The sequence below is a fragment of the Panicum hallii genome, chromosome 1 (assembly GCF_002211085.1).
Source record: "Panicum hallii strain FIL2 chromosome 1, PHallii_v3.1, whole genome shotgun sequence".
Classification (NCBI taxonomy): Eukaryota; Viridiplantae; Streptophyta; class Magnoliopsida; order Poales; family Poaceae; genus Panicum; species Panicum hallii.
The window spans coordinates 49047613-49066040 of record NC_038042.1 but is presented as its reverse complement, the minus strand read 5'-3'; the positions used below and the strand labels follow the sequence as shown (position 1 = coordinate 49066040).

Below are 18428 nucleotides of genomic sequence, written 5' to 3'. Positions count from 1 at the left end.
GGACTCTATGTTTATGAGAAATAGGTTACGATATGGCACGGAACGAGTGAAGGTCGCGGAGCAGGATATGGTATCATTAAAACCGACGATACGACGAATACAAATTATTTGAGAATTGAACGTGGATTATATTAGATTCATAATAGGATATCCGATAATTTTAGCGAGCCCAACGCAATTAAAGATGAAGTGTTGAAATATTGTTAAGATCATTTTGGATGTAATTTGTGAATGTTGTCGCGCACTGCAAAGATGAGTATGTTTTATGTTATACGGCTACTTTATGATTTTTGGTCTGTGAATTATGTATGATCACCATAAAAGATTACAAGCGAGCTTGCATTACATGACAATCTTAATCCGCTTCCACTTTAACAATGGTTCCTATCTTTAAAAGTTTATATTTGTAGCCGCACCAATACAATATTTGTTCAAATCTTGTATGATAATAAAATAGATTAGGATACAAAAGAAATTATTGTCCACTCCAATCCGATCCGCTTTTCATCCCTATCCTGTGATAGGAGATAGCGGTGTGGGTTGTTTGGGATTTGAGTTGTTGGGGTAGAAGACTACTAGGATTAGAAAGATGACCAGCATGATAGTGATGGTGGACGATGAGTAATAGGAGTAGGCGAGACGGTAAGGGCAATGCTATCTGATAGTGAATGATATCCGAGGAGAGAACCTCCCGAAATACCTGAGAGGAGGAGGAACGGAGTCAACTAATAAGATTGATGCGAATGGCGGTGAGCTTGGAAGGTAGGATGTGCAGCACAACTGCACAACATCGTGTGAAAAAAAGTTCGTTAGAAAAAAACAACGTGCGAAAGTAGTGGCCAAACGTACATTCAAAATAATATCAGATTTACACATACCACGATTCAATTATATCCCCTTTAAGCTAAATGGAGTTATAATTCTCCATAGCCTATAGCCACCTTTGTCGAGCCGCCGCCGCCTCACTCTATAGCCGTCCAGAGGCATCCAGTACGTTCTATTCCCAACCCAACCCATCTCGCAATTCCCAATCGCCGAACGATCCCTTCCCTCGCCTCTGCCGCCGCCGTCTCGTCTCGTGCCGCCCCCTTCGCAAGCGGGACGGGAACCCCGCCCCGGGCGCGGCGCCATGGACGCCATCCGGAAGCAGCTCGACCAGCTCATGGGCGCCAACCGCAACGGCGACGTGCGGGAGGTCAGCCGCAAGTACGACGACCGTGACGTCTGCCGCCTCTACCTCGCGGGCCTCTGCCCCCACGACCTCTTCCAGCTCACCGTGAGTGCCCCGGTTCCCCTCACTCCCCACTCCCAGCTCGGTTCCATTCCCGCGATGATCTAGAACGCTCGACTTGATCCGGGTTCTCGCGCGGTTCCTGGGGTTTTGTTGATGATTTTAGTCTTTTTTGGGATTTTTTTTTGCAGAAGATGGACATGGGGCCGTGCCCGAAGCTGCACTCGCTGCAGCTGCGCAAAGAGTATCCTTCCAAGTCCAGAGTTACTCTATTTTATTTGTTTGTAATTTGTGGAGGTCCGTTTTCGAGTGAGGTCTGATTTTTGAAGTGTGAACAGACTCAACAATTCAGAACATTACATGTTGGCCCATAACTTTTTTTCTTTTGTCTGCCTAATTGCTTAGAGTACTTGATTGGTATGTCTGAGGTGACGGTGAAATGAATTGGACATGTCTAATGATTGAGATAAAGCATACACTATTTTGGTATATATTATACTTTACTGAAAGCATTGTGTTGTAGCTTTATATTTGTGATGGTTTGGGCATACAGATTGCTTTATGGATGACTCGGAATCAAGGGTCCTGTTGCTCAGCAGTGTGAACAAATATAGTGACCTGCCTCTCAGGGTTGTTTTGATGCATTCCTTGAGGCCAGGCCCAGCACTGAAATTTATAGTTTTCTTAAGGAATTTCCAAGTCTTCTCTTAGTTATCGTCATTCTGAACTACATGTTCCCCTATTGCCATCTGTTTGTTAGTTTTATTATCGCAATTGGGTGCTATTACTCTGTTCTATGTCTTCCTGAGTGTGGTACTAGATATGAGGAAGCCAAAGCAAAAGGTACAGATAACTATGACCGTGAATTGGAAGAAACAATTGAAAGGCTAATTGTTGAGTGTGAAAGGAAGATTCAGAGAGCCCTTAAGCGTTTGGAGGAGGAAGATGCAAAAGCAGCCATTGCTATTTCTGTCACAGAGGTTACACAGGTACATTCTTATTTCACTTTTGTTCCCTTCTACCAAATTTGATTGTTCAGTTGAAATATATGTGTGCTTGCAAATACAGACTAAAGAAGTAATGGAGTTATCCAAACAAATTAGGCAGAAGATGAAGGATATCGATGCTTTTGGTAAGTTTGGTCAATACCCTTGCGCTTTCTTATAAGTTTCTTGTGGCAACAACTGTAATCAAGAGTGAAGAAATGTGTATCAATGCATACGATTTGCATTGGCTCTGCTATATGCTTCTTGTTGTTAGAGGTTGGCATGTTTATGGCGACAGGTTGATAAAAGCATGTTTTTTCTTCTTTGCCTTGAGTTAGCCTTTTCTATTTTTATATTTGTCGCATGACAATTGTTCAGTAACAGGAAATTTGTTGTGTTCTTGACATCTGTGATTTGTTTCTTTTTGTGTTTTTCGTATTTGGCCATAAACTATGTAAATCGGTAACCTAATAATCACTAGCTTTAACACTTTCTTGCATGTTTTTTTTACTTTTTTTTATTAACCTCATTTGACAGTGAAGTTATACAAAATAACATAAAATATATTAAAAAAGATCCTTAGCACATGTACTGTCTTCTCAACTGTGGAGTGGAGGTATTGAAATTTGATCTGAGCTATCTAGCTTCCTTAAATGCTATGACCTTCTGTTGTCTCATCTAGTAATTTTCTCGTGATTGTGCCTGTAGAGGTAATCATTGACAATTTGTTCAATTGAATGAACATGCCCGTGTTTAGGAATATTTTTCTTGATCTGCAATTGTTATTTAGGTTACACTTAGTGTTCCTTTTCTGTTGAGCCCCGGAGCCACCCTGAAAATAAACTTCAGATATACTTGAACTATAAATGTGTTGTGTTAAGTTCATCACCTTGGTGTATAATGTACCTGTACGTCTATACGTACTTTGTTAACATTCACTACATAAACTGTGTCCTCTAGATCTTGAGGGTAACACCGAGGGGAAAATTCGGGCCACTGAAGAACTTGACAAGCTAAAAGAACAGAGAGCTGAAGAACAGGTATTTTCATATAGCTGAATTTCTTACCAGATTCTTGTTTTCGTACTAATTCTTTACCATTTCAAGGTTACACTTTTGGGTTGCTGGTTATATTATTTCAGGCAAAGATGTTACTTGAGGCTTTCAACAAAGATCGTGCTTCTTTAGTAAATTCTCTTCAAAATGCCACTCAAACAACTACACCTGTACCCCCTGCTGCTCCGGATGCACGGACACAAGAAATGATAAATGAGAAACTGAAAAAGGCAGAAGAACTAGGTATTTATTTTTCGTTCTTTAACTTCCAATAGTTTTCTCCCATTAGCTTCTAAACTCATATCTCTGGTCATTGACATTTGGCTATCCTCCCCTCATCTCGTTGTATATATGATGAGGTACATAATGATATCTCAATTTTATGTTAAACAGGTGAGAATGGGATGATTGATGAAGCTCAAAAGTTGTTGGATGAGGCAGAAGCTCTGAAGAAGGTTGGTGTTTTATTTTAATATTTAACTTATGTTGGTCTTCTATGAGCTGACTGAGAGTTTTTCTGTCATTTCTAACCAGCTGAGCGCGCGGCCACAGGCTGTTCCAGACACTTCAAAAATAACAGCTCATGTCCAGATTGTAAGTTTGATGAACTTTCTGTGCTCCTTCCATCTGAAAAGAAAGTCATTTCCTTTGTAGTTTTGTTCAAAATTCTTATATCCTCCCTTTTCATGTATATGGTGGGAGTTTTTATTTGTAGTCTAGTATTGTTTACAGTTTACCTGATTAAGATCTCTACATGTAAATTTCTCTTTGCATATTCTTGGTGGGAATCTTATTATAGACCTAGAGTTATAGAACTGCTATTTTGTTGTTTTGGTTCTGTGTTATTGATTTCGATATTTTATTTTTGTTTAGACTGATCAAAAGTTGCGCCTATGTGACATATGTGGAGCATTCTTGAGCGTATATGACAGGTAAACTCTTCTTTAACCTCTCCACCGACTTGTTCCTAGGACCATAATAGTTTGGGGTTTCCAGTTCTTCAGCTTTTGACGGACACGTGTACCTCCTCTTTCACCAGCAGGCTTTTGGGCCCACTTTTACGAGGATTACTTTTGCAGCTAAAGAATGTGCGTTTTTTATTATATACGTATTCTTATCATGCGGACTAGTTTATAAGGCTTTAGTAATTTATCAGAAACTTCTGTTACATGATAACATATTATTTACAGCTACCAGCATAGCTAACTTCCCTCCTGCCAAACAGTGACCGCCGTCTGGCAGATCATTTTGGAGGGAAACTTCATATGGGTTATATGCTCATACGTGAGAGACTGTCTGAACTGCAGGTTAGTTTTTGTAGATCATGTGATCTTCGGAGTGAGGTTTAGTTGGATTCCATTAACTTCACTGAATTCGATCAGTTCTATTAGTACTTGGCTGTTTTATGTGAAAGTGTGACAGGATCTTGTTTCTTTTCCTTTTATATGCACAGGAAGAAAAGAACAAAAAGTGGAAGGTAGACCGAGCTCAGTATGACAAAAGGTGATAATCTTTCCTCTCCTTTTAAAGCCTAGCTAGTCGCTAGTATGTCTATTTATGATATTGCTAACCAGGTCCAGGGAAAGGAGTGGGGAACGTGAGAGGGCTTCAAGCAGGGATCGCCACAGAGGAGACCGCAGCAGCAGCCGTGACAGGGATTATGACCGCAGAAGAAGCCATGATCGCTACCATGACAGGGAAAGGGATAGAGAATCGCGATCTCGTAGTTATGATTCGAGGAGCCACCGCAGGTCACGTTCACGTTCACCAAGGGGAAGTTCTAGGGATTATGATCGATATGGGTATGTTTGCTTCTAGTCTACTAGATTTTCAAAATGAATATTACAACTTCAGTAGTTTACCAGTATCTTATGAAAGATAACTAGATAAATATATCGATTGCAAGGTTATGCACTGTTCATGTGGGAAAAGAAATTTATATAACTGTGTTTTTGGTAAGTGCAACTGACTTTGTTTTTGCATCACTGCAGGCGTCACGAACGTCGAGATCGGTACTAGAAGTAAGGAAACTTCGAAGCTTACAGTTTACCATGCATTCGTTCCCGGTGGGGAATTCTAAGAGGAGGCTTAGTTGACTACCTTGTAACTGGAAGGCATCAAACACTTTCTGGAATATACGCATTGCACTATGAACAAGGGATATGATCTGACATAATCATGTTAATGTTAGCTGAATGCTGTTACCGTGTAAACAGAATCTGGTTCCGTTGTCATGTTTTAGTGCGTACCCATTATGCTAAGCTGGCTTGGCCAAATCTGTCAGCTATTCAGCGTTGGTGATTTCTGGCAAGAAGTTTCTACTCGACGAACTCTCACGGTGCCTGTGGCCTGTGGGCTGTGGTATATTCTGGTCAATGCGGTTCTAAAGGGGGGCATCAAAATCCCAGTATTGAACATGTTGGATTACTAATCAGTGCACGAATGCAACAATTTTTGGTGATGTTTAGATTGAAGTACCCAGTTGCACTGGACATGAATATGGGGAAGGTTCATGTGCAACCATTTTGCGTCCGACCCAACTATAACAATTGCATGTAAACCGTCTCAAGTAATTAGTCTCACGTTCATATTTTTTAATCCTGTTTGGATCATCTATGATTAAAGTTTAGCTGATTAAAAGTCAGCCGTGAGCCGAGTAAAGTTTAATCATAGCTTTGTTTAGATCCATAGACTAAAAGCAGGCTGGGATATATAGAGAAAAGATGATTACGCTCTATTCTGCTCTTTTTACCGATACAGAATGGATAGAGATTCGAGGTGGGGGCATTTCAGTCTTTTTCCCATCCGTGCCCTTCTTTTAGCATGAATTACGTGGGTTTGTAGAAGTAATAGGCTTAGCTTTAGTTGGGACGCGGCTAATTTTTAGTCCACCTTTCATTCCTTCTGTTTGGATCCAAACGAGGCCTTAACATGTCCATATGTAACGCGTACGTAGCGTAGGTTGCCGAACGGGTTAATACGCCACAAATGGAAGTGATCGACACATTAGATAAAGTGCCTGAGCCACATAACTCACAGATCTGATCACTTCTGTATGGGAAAAAAAAGAAAAAAAACATGGGTTCCCTAGGTGCCACTGCAAGTCGTTCTCACGGTGCTTGCTAGCTCAGCTCATTAGCCTCTTAACTTCATCTATGCAACTGCACAAATGCAAGGTATTAAAATCATAGAACTTGACTGCGCAGAACAATAATAGAAAGGGAAGGACAAAACCTTTTCGGCAAATTAGGCAAGAGACGTTCCACAGCATGAATAAAAATGTCACCTTCTAGGTTCTCTGCTGAATTCGCAGGTTCATTATCATCGTCTAGCAAAGGCAAGAAGAAAACCATCAGCTCACAGAGGGGCTACAACCTACAAAGTATAAACCCGTATACATGATAAAAACAAAAAGGTTCGATAATGGTTCACAGTGTACCTTGGGGTTTTTGAGATCCACCTCCAAGATGGAGTCTAGTGGGTTCGTCCACTTCATTGTTCTCCACGAGCAACCATTTATCTAAAATCTGTCCGATAAGATTATGGGCCACTATTGATGTTTCATCACAGATCCCAATAATCTCTGAACATCTTGATTTTTTCGAGGGGTTAACATCGACTGATAAGTCTGCATAGGGCTCCATCACACTGCCAACAGCTTCATTGCCGCTATAATGCCCAATGCCTCCAGAATCTTCAGTCCTTAGACATGATTTCCTAAGTATCTCTTCTGATTTGGAACCAGAATCCTCAGCTCCATAGACATTATGTGTATCTCCAACAGTTTCGCTCCAACAACACTCTCTCAAAACATCAGTGGCTATATTACTGGAACAACAAGGCTCTTGCGTCTGCTGCTGCTCAGAGCTTAAATTGAAGTAGCTGGTCCCAGAAAGTATGAAATCATTATCCTCATTGCAATTATCATTCCCTAAGTTAATCAAATCTTCACCACATGAACATTCTTCTACACAACAATGTGCTAAAGCTTGGAGATGACTGCTTAAGTTCAAGACAGCATCTACCTCAACCTCCTCCTTCTCTTCAGTTGACACAAATTGCTGACGTCCAGAAATCCGATTTATAAAGGCTATGGCTCGGAGGGCCTCATCTGGTAAACTACCTTCATCACATTCAAACAAACATTCTGTCAAGTAGTTCCTCAAAGCTGCTTCTAAATGTTTCCTTTCAACTTTAGAATCTTGATCCAGCATGGGGTGCAACAATTTCAGCTTGCCGTGCTTGAGTTGTGGAAGTGACCAAAGAGCATTCAAGATATCGTTCTGCAAAGATATAGTTTCTTTTGTGAAGGGGAAGAACTCTGATTGTGAAATATCCACACTTCTCAACTTTTGCTTCTGATATAGATTCGCCACTGACATTGCCTTTGCTAAATTCTTTGGTAGGTAATTACCTTCTTCAAGCTCTGCTAGAATTTTGTTGCATCTTTTCCTCACCACTTCGATAATATGCCCTCTTTTGAAAGAGCGAGCAACTAACCCGAATTTTGGCGTATATGATTTTTCTCTAATCTTCCTATTCATTGCAACAAGAGGTAGCATGGGCATTTCATCAAGTCCAACCAAAGCATGACTGATAGCTGACAAAAGTTGTGGTGAAACAGGTGTGACAAGCCTCACAGAACCAGATCGATAGCTGCATGGACTTCTAAAAATATTGAACAACTGGCATATGATATCTTTTTGATCCAAGTTTGCCAAGTAACTTGGAAGGTGAACTTTTACAATCTTTTCCATTGCCAGCCTAGACTTATCAAAACTAACCTCGTTATGGCTGACAATAGAAGCCACTGATTGAAGTGTTTCATAGGTTAGTTTGCTGATTGTGCACTGCATGATACCCAGATATTCTGGACCAAGTGGTTCATTTTCCTTTTTCTGGAAGTGAAAAAGCTGGAGACCATCCTGAACTGCATGATGGGTATAGCCATTGCACTCCGAACTCAAACTTTTTTTTATGCTATCTCTCACTTTCTTGCAAGATATCTGAAAAGAAAAGTAGTTCCAACTAAGTTTACATTTATGATATGAACTGAAATAAAGCAACAGAAATCGCCGTTATGTTAACTGGAAAATCAGGAAAGTGATAAATGGTTTCTCAAAATGATTGTATGTTCATTGTACAGTAAGGAAAATTTATATAACAATAAAAACTCTAAAAAACATCCTGGAGTGACACAGTTAAATGGAACCACGATCAGAACATGGCAAAACACCATATAGAGCATGAGTCTATGAGAGCATCATGTACATAAGCCCCTAACTGGACACTAGACCATGATCTTCCGTAAGTTTTAAGCACTGTATATTTATCAAAATAAACTCCATTGAGTACACAACTGACCTGACTTGTTGCTAGTAACAGTTATACACGAATAGATGGAATATTGATTACTTCAAATATTGCAGTAACAACTTGAAGACCTAAACATATGAGTGAAAGGATTTGAATAAGTGGGTGTCCAGCTAACATATATTTTAAGGGGAGAAACCATATGAATCATAGTACAAGAGCCATGCATGGATGTTAGCGAGAATAGTTAAAAAAAAAAAACTTCAAGGTATATATATAGTTCTTGCTAAAGTACCAAGCACTTACTTCTTCGCTCCTGATATATGACTCAGGCAAGTACCTGCATAAGCAGAAAAGGCTAACAATCAGACTTTTTATAGTCACTGCATACACACTAATCAATTTAATATTTTTGGAGAACGTAAATTGGGGACACAGAGTTTTTTGTGGAAACACAGAGCAAGAATAGATGCCATCACCCCAACTGTTAGCATTTAGCAAAATCATTTTCACTTTTTCAGAATGTATCAAAGCATTTCTAGGGCATCTACAATGCAAGGAGTGCTTAAGAAACACAATGATTCATCAGATACAACAACATGCCTGAGCTAGCTTACAACTCAAAATGGGTTTTAGCCCTGAATCTGCTAATTCAAAATTCACTATAGTATGAACAACTTCAGTTCGGCTGGAGCAATAACACGCTACATTCAGAGAACATAATCAAGGGACCAAGTAAAAACCTCAACTATAACACTACTCTCGTCCCCAGAAGTCGGCGCACACTTACGCCTCGTTCAAAAATTTCGGTCGCTTCGCACGACTGCTGCAGCCATCCGGCTTGAGGATCATGGACTCCAGCCACCTGCAAATTAAGAGCCCCCGAACCTTTCATGATGGGTGGAAAAAAACGAAAAATTGCATTCCACGGCGACAATTGATGGGAGGTGCCCCGGAAGGAGAGACCGCACCGACCTCCGCTTCTCGTCGACGCGGGCTTCCTGACTCGAAACGAGCGAGCGCAGTGCCTCTGCATCCTCGAAAGTGAAGTCCATCGCTCAGCACCGCTCGAGATAGCGCGCGGAGGGACGGATTAGCTGCCGCTCATAGCGGGCGCTCACTGACGCGGGCGGGAGGTCGCGGAGCTAGGCGGCCGGCGTCAGGCCCGGCAGGCCGGGAGCCCGGGACTTCGGAGGAGCGCTGCGCAGTCGCGCAGGAGGCGGACCGTGGCGGGACGAAGGAGCTGGACCCGGCAGGCTGGTGGTGCCGGAATCACGCGTGCTGAGCGGCCGCCGTCACGGCCAGGTTTGCCTGCCGCGGGCGGCGCCGGTGTGGCCGAGCTCCAACCAGACCTTGTGGTGAAAGGCCCGTTGGGCTGCGCGATCCCTTTTCCCCGCTCTCTCGCTCGTTCGCGTGCGCGTTGCCGCCCGGCCTTTTCCGAGAGGAGGCGGCCCGAGGCCGCTCTTAGATTAATTGGGCCAGGGTTTTTCTTCCGCTCAAATGTTCAATATGTTATATAAGCTCATCCAAATCAATTTTATTTTCCGAATAATACGAATCAGAACAGCACACGCTATACACGCCTAGCTTGTTCATGTCTCACACCACACACCATCAAACAGAAACCTCCACGCCGCACGACTAGTCAGCCGACGAATCAGCAGGTGAGGTTACTCCCCGGGTCCACGCCGAAGTCCTGGCAGAACTGCTTGTAGTAGCCGACGCGGCTGCTGACGGCGCTGGGGTTCTTGCCGTCGCACTCGAGCGCGCCGTTGATGGCCCGGATGGTGCCGCCGAACCCGCCGCCGGCGGCGAGGGGCTCGTGCACGCTGTTCATCCAGTACCAGAGCGCCGCCCGGAACGCGACGACGGCGCTGCGCGCCACCGCGTCGGGGTCGCCCAGCCCATCGAAGCCGATGCTCTTCCCGGCCGGCCCGTAGTTGTAGTTCCACGAGATCTGCAGCGGGCCGCGCCCGTAGTAGCCCTTCCCGGCCTGGCACGGCCACTGCGTGTTGTTCGGATCGCAGTAGTTCTTGCTTGGCCCGTTGATCTCGTTGATGTAGCAGAACCCTGAGAAGAGGTCGAGTGATCAGTACGAAGCACGAATTGAAGGAGCTGAAATGAGCTTCTCATCTCGTGTGTAGCAACTAGCAAGAACGGCAGCAGCAGCAGCAAGCATCTTACTTATGGTCTCGTGGTTGGCGTTGCCGAAGAAGGCGGCGATCTCGCGCTTGGAGTCGTCGACGGTGCCGGTGCGGCCGAACGCCGGGTAGTAGCCGGCGGCTGCGAGGAAGGCGTCGCGGGTGTAGAAGCCCGTGGCCTCGCAGCTGGGGGCGGCCTGCGCGAGGAGCGCGTCGAAGAAGGCCGGCGTGACGATGCTGGCCACGGACACGTTGTTGGTCTCCGGCACGGTGCAGGGGCCCGACTGGCACCCCGCGCCGCAGTAGTCCCCGCCCGTGCCGCAGAACCCGAACCGGCTGCAGCACAGGTCCGCCGCGCACCCGCAGCGCTGCGCGGCCGCCGGCGCCGCGGCCGCGAGGAGGGCCAGGGCCAGGAGCGCGGCCGCCGCCGGTGAGAGTTGCTTTGGTGGTGCCATGGCCGTGGAGCGAGTGGTTGGGTTGGTGCGTGATGGTGAGCTGGACGGTGGGCCGGGGCCGGGTTTTATAGAGGTGGGTTGGAGTTGGACCAGGAAGCATCGTGGATCAGATTATTGGGTCGTCGTCGCTGACCCGTCGCGATCGTGCCCAAACGGAGACGAGGGCCGAGTCAAACCAACCCAGCGATTCTCTTCAGATTTTGTTACGGGGAAACGGGGCGTCGGGGCCAATCCGCACGTTGGTGTGAACCACGTCGACCTGTGACGGCTGAAGCACTTCGCCGTTGCCTCGTTTCTTGGAAGATAGCTACAGCAGCAGATGATCGCTGGACACCCAGGCCTGCCTGCGTTGGGCGAATAGTTTTTTTTTCTTTTCAAAATGTAAAAAAGCTGAGGTTGCCGTGCGGAAATGAAGAAACGCGACGCGTGCTGCTCGGCTCGTCGCCCACCGGCCGGTGCGCGAAAATGGGTTGCCGACTTCGCCGTGGAGCAGGGGGCGTCACGGTCGTTGAAGCTGTGTGCGCTCTTGTGCAGCTTAAGGACAGGACCAGCCGGTGCCTCTTCGTCTTCGAGGCGCCACTTCTGGAGAAAGCTGACGAGCACTCATGCAGCGGAAACCGGCTGAAACTGAAGGCGGAAGGAGGAGGAGGAGAAGAAGTTTCTATGCGGACGTCGACATCAGCTTCTGTGGTTCGAAGAAGAACGGGCCAGGCCGCTTGAGTCAAAGTCCAACCCCGTCGTGGTTGGCAAAAGGAGGCCCAACAACCAGCTCCAGCCGTTCGATTCTTATCCGTACGGGCTGGCATGCTGAAGTGGTGATGCCAGTTGACTCGACGGGCACCGGCAGAGCTGCGACTTTTCTTTGGTCGGGGACTCAGGGTCAGGGCCTGTCTGTGGCGCATGTCAACTATGTCAAGGCGCACGCCACGGTGGAAACGGTCAGAGCTAGCAGCAGCCACCAGCCAGCATGCAGGTCTCCTTTTTCTAGTTCCCCTTCCGCCCGGATTCCGGATCAGGTCGTCAGGTTTCTGCTGAGACCCAAATATTTGGGGCCTGTTTAGATGATCTGTAAACGCAAAAAGGTGTAAACGTAAAATGGGGGCTGTAAAAGTTTACAGGTTTTTGCGTTTACGGCTCCCACCCCGTAAACGCAAAAAAGCCGTAAACGCAAAATTTTCGAAGAAATCTTGCCAATTTGAAGTACTAAATGAAGTCTATTTATAAAACCTTTTTGCATGGATGGGCTGTAAATCGCGAGACGAATCTAACGAGCCTACTTAATCCATGTTTTGCAACAGTGATGCTACAGTAACCATCCGCTAATTATTGCTTAACCATAGATTAATTAGCATCATTAGATTCGTCTCGCGATTTACAACCCATCTGTGCAAAAAAAGTTTTGTAAATAGACTTCATTTAGTACTTCAAATTGGCAAGATTCCGTCGCAAAATTTTTTTGCGTTTACAGGGTCCAAATGTCAAAAAAAATGCGCCGGTCCGTTTAGATGCGTAAAGATAAAAACGCCATTTTTGCAAAATTTTTTTGCCTTTACGCCAGCTTTTGTAAGTTTGGATGGACTGCTACCGTTCATCAGAATCCGTGCATGGTCCGAGTTCAAACGGAGCTGCCGGCATAGCATTTGTTTATTTTTCCGTATACCATGACGTACGCATCTCTCCAGGATTGTATGCTCTTTCCTTTTGTCCTGTGACGACACGATGTGAGAGTGACCGTGTGAGCTAGCCCTGGGCGTTCGGGTATTTCAGGTCGGGTAATTAAAAGTTCGGGTATTCCAAATTGCTACCCGGAATTTATCTGAAAAATTTGAAACCCGAAATTTCGGGTACCCGAGTTTCCATCAGTTCACAGGCTCAACAAATTACAGCCAATCACTAGAACATAGCGCACACCAGATTCAAGCATTCAACATTAAATTTTAGATACTATTCTACTAACAGTAACAGTCTAACACAAGCTGACAAGCAATACCAATAAGAGCAGTAGACAATAATTTTCCTGTGTTGTTGCTGCCGTCCTTGAATCGTCGTCGTCGTCTTCTCGAGGCGTCCAGCACTCTTGTTACAGCGACGTCTGGGGTTTGGGTCAGCGGGCGGCCGACGTCGGGCCTGCTGGCTGGTGCCGACTCCTCTGCTATGCCGTTTGGGTTTGCCGAGGGCGGCCATCGAGGGGCGCGGGCGGCGCTACGGTTGGACGGAGGCCGAGGCCTAGAGGCGACGGCGCGTCGGCGGCTCGGCGCTGTGGTGCGGCAGGTGGGCGGCTGGCCGAGCGGCGCGGCGAGCTAGGGGTAGGGGCGACGGCGCGGCGCACCGGGGGCAGGGGCGTGAGCCTTCGACGCTCCGTACGTCCAATCGATTTGACTCGGCACGGTTAGCAACGGTGAGAGACACGAGTTCGATTCGCGCCCAGGCCGAAATCCAAACCGAACCACACCGCGAGAATTGCGGAGATGATTGATGACGAGCCGACAGATCGATGGCGCCAAGCCTCGTGCTACCGACGGAGGTGGCCATCGGCGCGGCACGCTGCTCCTACTCCTCCTACCCTGCTCCAGTCCCCGCCACGGCGGCGGCCTAGTATGAGCAGATGCAGAAACACCAGCGACGCGACCGTGCCCTGCGACCTGCGTCGTCACGCCCGCCTTCTTCGGCGCGCTCGTCGGCCAGGCCGCCGACGGCTGCGTGGCCAAGGGGTGTACACCCGCGACGCGTTCCTCGCCGCCGCCGGGTACTGCCCGGCGTTCGGCCGCACCGGCATCGAACTATCGAAGACGAGATAGCCGCCTGATATCACTTCTTTCCAGAAGCTCATTTTGTTTGAATTCCGTGGTTGCCAGCCATTTTCTTTCACAAAAGTAATACTAGACTAGTAATAGTAGTTTGCTTCATGGGCCAAATTGTGAAGCCTGAAGCCCATCACTCAAGGTAGCCCGTAAATAAATCTGGGCCGCCAATTGTTTTATTGCCCCGCAGCAGGCCTTTTTGTAGCCAGAGTGAGGCTGCCTGTAGCCTGCAGCAGATTACGTCATCCACGGCAGGAGGCATCGAGCCACCTCGAAGGAGGAAGGAATCATCCGCCCCCGTTCCTCGTCTTCTTTCTCCTCCTCCGCGCTATCCTCCTCGCCACCCTCTTCTGGAATCGGATTGCCATGCTGTGGAGATTTACCGGCGCTTGGGATTGATTCCTCCTGTTGGTATGGTGCCCTAACTCGCCTTCTCGTTTCGTTCTGTTCTCGCGAAGAGATATACGTTTCAACTGCGCGAGGAGCCAAATCGAAATCTTCCATTCTTTCCGTCAGTTTGTCGATTCGGTTTGGTACTTGGGTTGCGCTTTATTGGTTGACCGCAGACTCGCACAAAATTTGGTCATGACCATTGGAGCAAAGATTTGTTTGATGGTCACCATGTACAGTAACAAATTTTGCAGATTGGTTTGGTTGTTTTTGGTTCAGCCCGAATAGTTACCGAGAATGAGAGGATGCCCTATTCTCCCTAGCTTATCGACATTCGCTGTGTTTGAATTCTTTTGGTGGCTATGACTTAATTGTGATTCATGATAAGCTGGAGGCGAACTTTGACATTAGGAGGAATCAAACCATGGCCTAAGTCTAGAAAGTTGTGTTGATGTACTGTACCTATGAAAATTGTGTTTAATTTGCGCTCAGCAACCCATAATCAAGCTGAGACATGAGAATGAATAAGAGGTGTTTGCCTCACCAACTTCCTGGCAAATTAAGGGGGGAACACCTCCTGGCAGAAGTTGTGATGACAAATGAATGAACAAGCCAAAATTTGCTCGGACATGTTAAGTTTTGCTAGTTGCCAATCTTTAAGGGCGTGTAAGATTGATGTCAGTTGATCTGTAGATCTTAGGACCAAGGCAGGTGTAGATTGTTTTAGGCATATTGGCGGTTCAACTGAACCCCATATCACATGCTAAGCTTACTATCCGCTTTGCAGGTTGTCTCATGCCCACTTTCTACTAATAACATTCCTATTTCAAACATAAGATGAGTGGTATTTGTTCTGTACTAGTGTAACAATGTTCTTGACAGTTAAGGGTTGCGTACATTTGTGATGATGTCATTTCCTCTGCTGAATTTTATTATTTGTGATCATGTCATTTCCGCTGCTGAATTTTATTATTTTATTTAGATAGTCATGTGGATTCCCTTGAATTATAGTGTAGTGTCATCATGTCAAGGGTTGCGTACATAGTCTCCAGCTTTGGATTGAGTGGCAGGCAAGAATGTCTGAGGGACTGTGTTGTGTGGTACCCTAGTTTGTCATACAGAACAGGTTCCCTCATGTAATGTCTGGTACTGGTTGCGCATGAATATCAAGGATGGAAGTTTGTACTGTTTCTTCCAAGGCTGGAAAGTTCTATTTTGCGATGCATGAATGACAATTTTCCTGGGAGATAGAGAACTAAATAGGGTGATGCGCGTTGTAAATTATATAACTGAAAGAGACAATTATATAACTGAAAGAGACAGTCATTGCTTGAAATTTTTGAGAAGTGGGAAAATAATCTTAATCTTGGCTAACTTGTTGGATTTTTACTAAAGTCTCGTGTGTCCTCAATGGATTGTAAAAATATGCATTAGATTGTGGTGTTATCTTATCTTATTCAATGATAATTAGTAATTTGCTGCCTTTGAGGCATTGGCATTCTTTGTCCCTAATTTAAGAAGTTCCTGCACTTAATGCGAACCTGCAGGTTTTGCTCTTGCTAATTTAACTATTCAAGAAGAAGGAAAGAATGAGCTACTTCCAAGCTACAACTTGCAAGCCTCACAGTGGGCTCATTGTGAACAGGCCTATAGCAGGTCTTGGGAGCACCAGTCAGTATCCCTTACGTTCGCATGCTCTCGGATTTCACAAGCTGCAACGGAAAGTGTACCCAAGACTAGTTCTCATTGCTGCTAGCCACAAAAGGCCTACTTCTGTTTGCGCCTTAAGCGGAAAGGGAAACCCTGACAATGCTGATGATGTAAGTAGCTTCTATGGCTTTCCTTTTATGCTTGCTATTTTCTTATCATTCAAAGATGTGTAGCTGGTCGCTTTTATGACATTATTCTGGTGCTATTTTATACATATCACATATGATAGTGGTTTTATAGTGCTTTTGTTTGCCAGTTACCAAGAATTTGGTCACGCCCAACCTTTGTCCAAGGCCAGTTTTTGGTAGATTAATTGTGTTTTTTTTTTGATGAAACAGGAGGAGTTTCTCCCTACTGGTTATAATATATTAAAGAAAACAAAAGGTGTATTAAATTAAACGGGACAATGTTTTGTTGGTGTTATTATAATTTATGGTCACCATTATTTCGCTTAGGCATTGTTGATTTAAGGAAAACATTGCTAAGATTGGCTGGATTACTTCTCTGTAATAATTTTATTAGCATGTGGCATACGCCCATACTGAATGCTTGGATATTTGTTAACTTAAACTAGTGTTTGATTTATTTGGTGGACCAGAACAAACTTGCTCTAGCCTCACATCAGAGTTTTTCATTTCATACTCCTTTAGGTAGAATAGTTTCGTTACCTTTTATAAGTTGTAGTCCAGCTATGTATTGATACTGATATTGGATGTTGCTGCCCTCGATCACTCGAGAGACTTACTATGAAGTTCATTTGATGCAAACCATATTCAGTGGAACGTTGCCTATGGTGAATCTGGAGCCAGGCCATTCAATTTCCTATGTTAGGGAGTGTTATTGAACTCAAATATAAACTGAGGGTAGATATTAGGATATAGTTGGCTTCGTCAAGAAACCAAACATATACGGAGGTTTCTGTCCCAGAAACATGCATTTACATACGTTTGGTTTCTGTCAGCAGTGTGCACTTACTTTTCTGAACAGGTTGATGAACTTGTATGCTGCTTTGTTGCAGCCTTTAATGGAATCTTTGAAGAAAGCTATGGCTGATGCAAAAAAGCCCCGGCCCATACAAGACTTGTTGAAAGAGCAGATGGCTAAGCTTAGAGAACAAGCGTCTGGTGGAGGCGGAGGGAATGGAAATCGACGTGGAGGCAGTGGTGGTTCTGGTGGCCCAGAAGATGAATCATTCAAGGAAGCGTTGGATGAAATAGTCCAAGTTATCTTAGCCACTGTTGCTTTCATACTTGTGGTAATTACTTCTTCCTTCTGCCGTTCTTGAGGACTCATTTGATAAGTTAGTTCTGGGCATCATGGACTGCTCATTTATGAATAAGATCCATAGGCTTCATGCTCGTATGGTTCCTTGCTTGTGCGTGTGACTCTTGAGTACAGAATAGTTATATCCCCTTTTCTGGCATGAATTACCTTACAGTTTTATGCATAATCAGAATCTTACAAATTTGAAATATAGCCTATGTGCTTGTCATGATCATAAACATTAACCATCCAGGATGCCTGCTAAATCACTCTGTATTTTTCTAATGGTGCAGTACATCCATATAATCAGAGGGGAGGAGCTTTACCGCCTTGCCAGGGACTACACCAGATATCTCGTCACTGGTAAGAGGACTGCCCGGCTGAAGCGTGCCATGCAAAAATGGCGCAACTTCTCTGAGAGCTTCATGCAGAAGGAATACTCAGAAGAGGACGAGTACGAGAGACCAGCTGCTTCGAAACCTACATGGTGGCAACAGCCGCAAAAGTTCGTCCATCTTATGCAGGAGCTTTGCAGGGGAAACTGGCGTCCACATGCTCAGGAGTCTTAGACCGGGTGTTCCATCATCTTTTTTTTTTGACCCATTGCAGAATGCAGAATAGGGGTGGGCAAATACTTGGTTGCATGGCTGTTTCAATGAGTTGCTAGATGTCCCTGTCACCTGGAGCTATGAATTTTTTGGTTCTTTGATGCGGATGTTGTCTCTGATTTGTTAAAGTATGATGGAAGTGAGTTAATTCTTGGAAATTTTGTAGTTGTTTATTCGAAACCATAATGTGCCAATCAAAAGTTAGTTATAACTTCTTGCATCTGATGGACCTCAAAACTGATGATGAAATGTGTAGCTATGCTGGTGATGGTCTATTTGTGCTTTGAACCCTTCGTATGGGAAATTTGGTAGATTATTGATATTTACGGGTGCCTCTTCATGCATATTCACAAACTTAAGCTAGCAAGGTGGCCTTATGTCATCGTTTTCTTACAACATTTGCCTGTGCAATTGACATGACATGTTTTTGAGCAGCAGCGCCATTTCCATTGAAATAATCATAAATTATGCTCTT

At 45.0% G+C, this 18428-nt stretch overlaps 4 protein-coding genes across 11 annotated transcripts; 2 read left to right on the top strand and 2 right to left on the bottom strand.

The window, feature by feature from the left end:
* Nucleotides 1–959: 959 nt before the first annotated feature.
* On the top strand, nt 960–5573 carry LOC112878800 (putative RNA-binding protein Luc7-like 2). Of its 5 annotated transcripts, none has more exons than XR_003225873.1 (13): nt 960–1276; nt 1423–1475; nt 2052–2220; nt 2300–2363; nt 3178–3257; nt 3359–3515; nt 3666–3727; nt 3807–3866; nt 4146–4204; nt 4315–4360; nt 4498–4579; nt 4726–4775; nt 4847–4947. XR_003225873.1 is itself a non-coding variant. In XM_025943019.1 (13 exons), the coding sequence occupies exons 1-12, from the start codon at nt 1130–1132 to the stop codon at nt 4751–4753; spliced, it is 1053 nt and encodes a 350-aa protein (XP_025798804.1). In that variant the 5' UTR covers nt 961–1129; the 3' UTR covers nt 4754–4775; nt 4847–4991. The 5 variants fall into 5 exon arrangements, 3 of the variants coding, with proteins under 3 accessions (XP_025798805.1, XP_025798804.1, XP_025798803.1); XR_003225871.1 differs by having other exon boundaries at nt 4312–4360; XM_025943019.1 differs by having other exon boundaries at nt 961–1276; nt 4269–4360; nt 4847–4991.
* Nucleotides 5574–6137: 564 nt separating this feature from the next.
* LOC112887677 lies at nt 6138–9919 on the bottom strand. Of its 4 annotated transcripts, XM_025953938.1 has the most exons (7): nt 9561–9635; nt 9329–9450; nt 8892–8925; nt 8637–8716; nt 6712–8278; nt 6507–6600; nt 6138–6433 (listed from the first exon to the last, which is right to left on the bottom strand). In XM_025953938.1, the coding sequence occupies exons 5-7, from the start codon at nt 8126–8128 to the stop codon at nt 6400–6402; spliced, it is 1545 nt and encodes a 514-aa protein (XP_025809723.1). In that variant the 5' UTR covers nt 8129–8278; nt 8637–8716; nt 8892–8925; nt 9329–9450; nt 9561–9635; the 3' UTR covers nt 6138–6399. The 4 variants fall into 4 exon arrangements, with proteins under 4 accessions (XP_025809723.1, XP_025809708.1, XP_025809715.1 ...); XM_025953923.1 differs by lacking the exon at nt 8637–8716 and having other exon boundaries at nt 9376–9450; nt 9561–9919; XM_025953930.1 differs by lacking the exon at nt 8637–8716.
* Nucleotides 9920–10093: 174 nt separating this feature from the next.
* Nucleotides 10094–11197, bottom strand: LOC112887701 (chitinase 6-like). Its single transcript, XM_025953960.1, has 2 exons — nt 10770–11197; nt 10094–10655 (listed from the first exon to the last, which is right to left on the bottom strand). Exons 1-2 carry the CDS (start codon nt 11179–11181, stop codon nt 10243–10245), a joined length of 825 nt encoding a protein of 274 aa, XP_025809745.1. The 5' UTR covers nt 11182–11197; the 3' UTR covers nt 10094–10242.
* A 3007-nt stretch (nt 11198–14204) lies between these two features.
* LOC112887711 lies at nt 14205–18161 on the top strand. Its single transcript, XM_025953971.1, has 4 exons — nt 14205–14393; nt 15920–16192; nt 17101–17337; nt 17639–18161. The coding sequence occupies exons 2-4, from the start codon at nt 15962–15964 to the stop codon at nt 17912–17914; spliced, it is 744 nt and encodes a 247-aa protein (XP_025809756.1). The 5' UTR covers nt 14205–14393; nt 15920–15961; the 3' UTR covers nt 17915–18161.
* Nucleotides 18162–18428: the final 267 nt, after the last annotated feature.

What these genes read in the sequence shown, in the direction of transcription:
- LOC112878800 (XM_025943018.1), top strand. Translation starts at nt 1,130, where the DNA reads ATGGACGCCATCCGGAAGCAGCTCGACCAGCTCATGGGCGCCAACCGC. An exon ending in CGAGCTCAGTATGACAAAAG is followed by an intron (nt 4,776 to 4,846) that starts GTGATAATCTTT and finishes ATTGCTAACCAG; the next exon opens with GTCCAGGGAAAGGAGTGGGG. An exon ending in AGGGATTATGATCGATATGG is followed by an intron (nt 5,075 to 5,263) that starts GTATGTTTGCTT and finishes GCATCACTGCAG; the next exon opens with GCGTCACGAACGTCGAGATC.
- LOC112887677 (XM_025953923.1), bottom strand. Translation starts at nt 9,640, where the DNA reads ATGGACTTCACTTTCGAGGATGCAGAGGCACTGCGCTCGCTCGTTTCG. An exon ending in CCGAAATTTTTGAACGAGGC is followed by an intron (nt 8,926 to 9,375) that starts GTAAGTGTGCGC and finishes CTGCTTATGCAG; the next exon opens with GTACTTGCCTGAGTCATATA. An exon ending in TTGCCTAATTTGCCGAAAAG is followed by an intron (nt 6,434 to 6,506) that starts GTTTTGTCCTTC and finishes GCATTTGTGCAG; the next exon opens with TTGCATAGATGAAGTTAAGA.
- LOC112887701 (XM_025953960.1), bottom strand. Translation starts at nt 11,181, where the DNA reads ATGGCACCACCAAAGCAACTCTCACCGGCGGCGGCCGCGCTCCTGGCC. An exon ending in CGCCAACCACGAGACCATAA is followed by an intron (nt 10,656 to 10,769) that starts GTAAGATGCTTG and finishes ACCTCTTCTCAG; the next exon opens with GGTTCTGCTACATCAACGAG.
- LOC112887711 (XM_025953971.1), top strand. Translation starts at nt 15,962, where the DNA reads ATGAGCTACTTCCAAGCTACAACTTGCAAGCCTCACAGTGGGCTCATT. An exon ending in ACCCTGACAATGCTGATGAT is followed by an intron (nt 16,193 to 17,100) that starts GTAAGTAGCTTC and finishes GCTTTGTTGCAG; the next exon opens with CCTTTAATGGAATCTTTGAA. An exon ending in CTGTTGCTTTCATACTTGTG is followed by an intron (nt 17,338 to 17,638) that starts GTAATTACTTCT and finishes CTAATGGTGCAG; the next exon opens with TACATCCATATAATCAGAGG.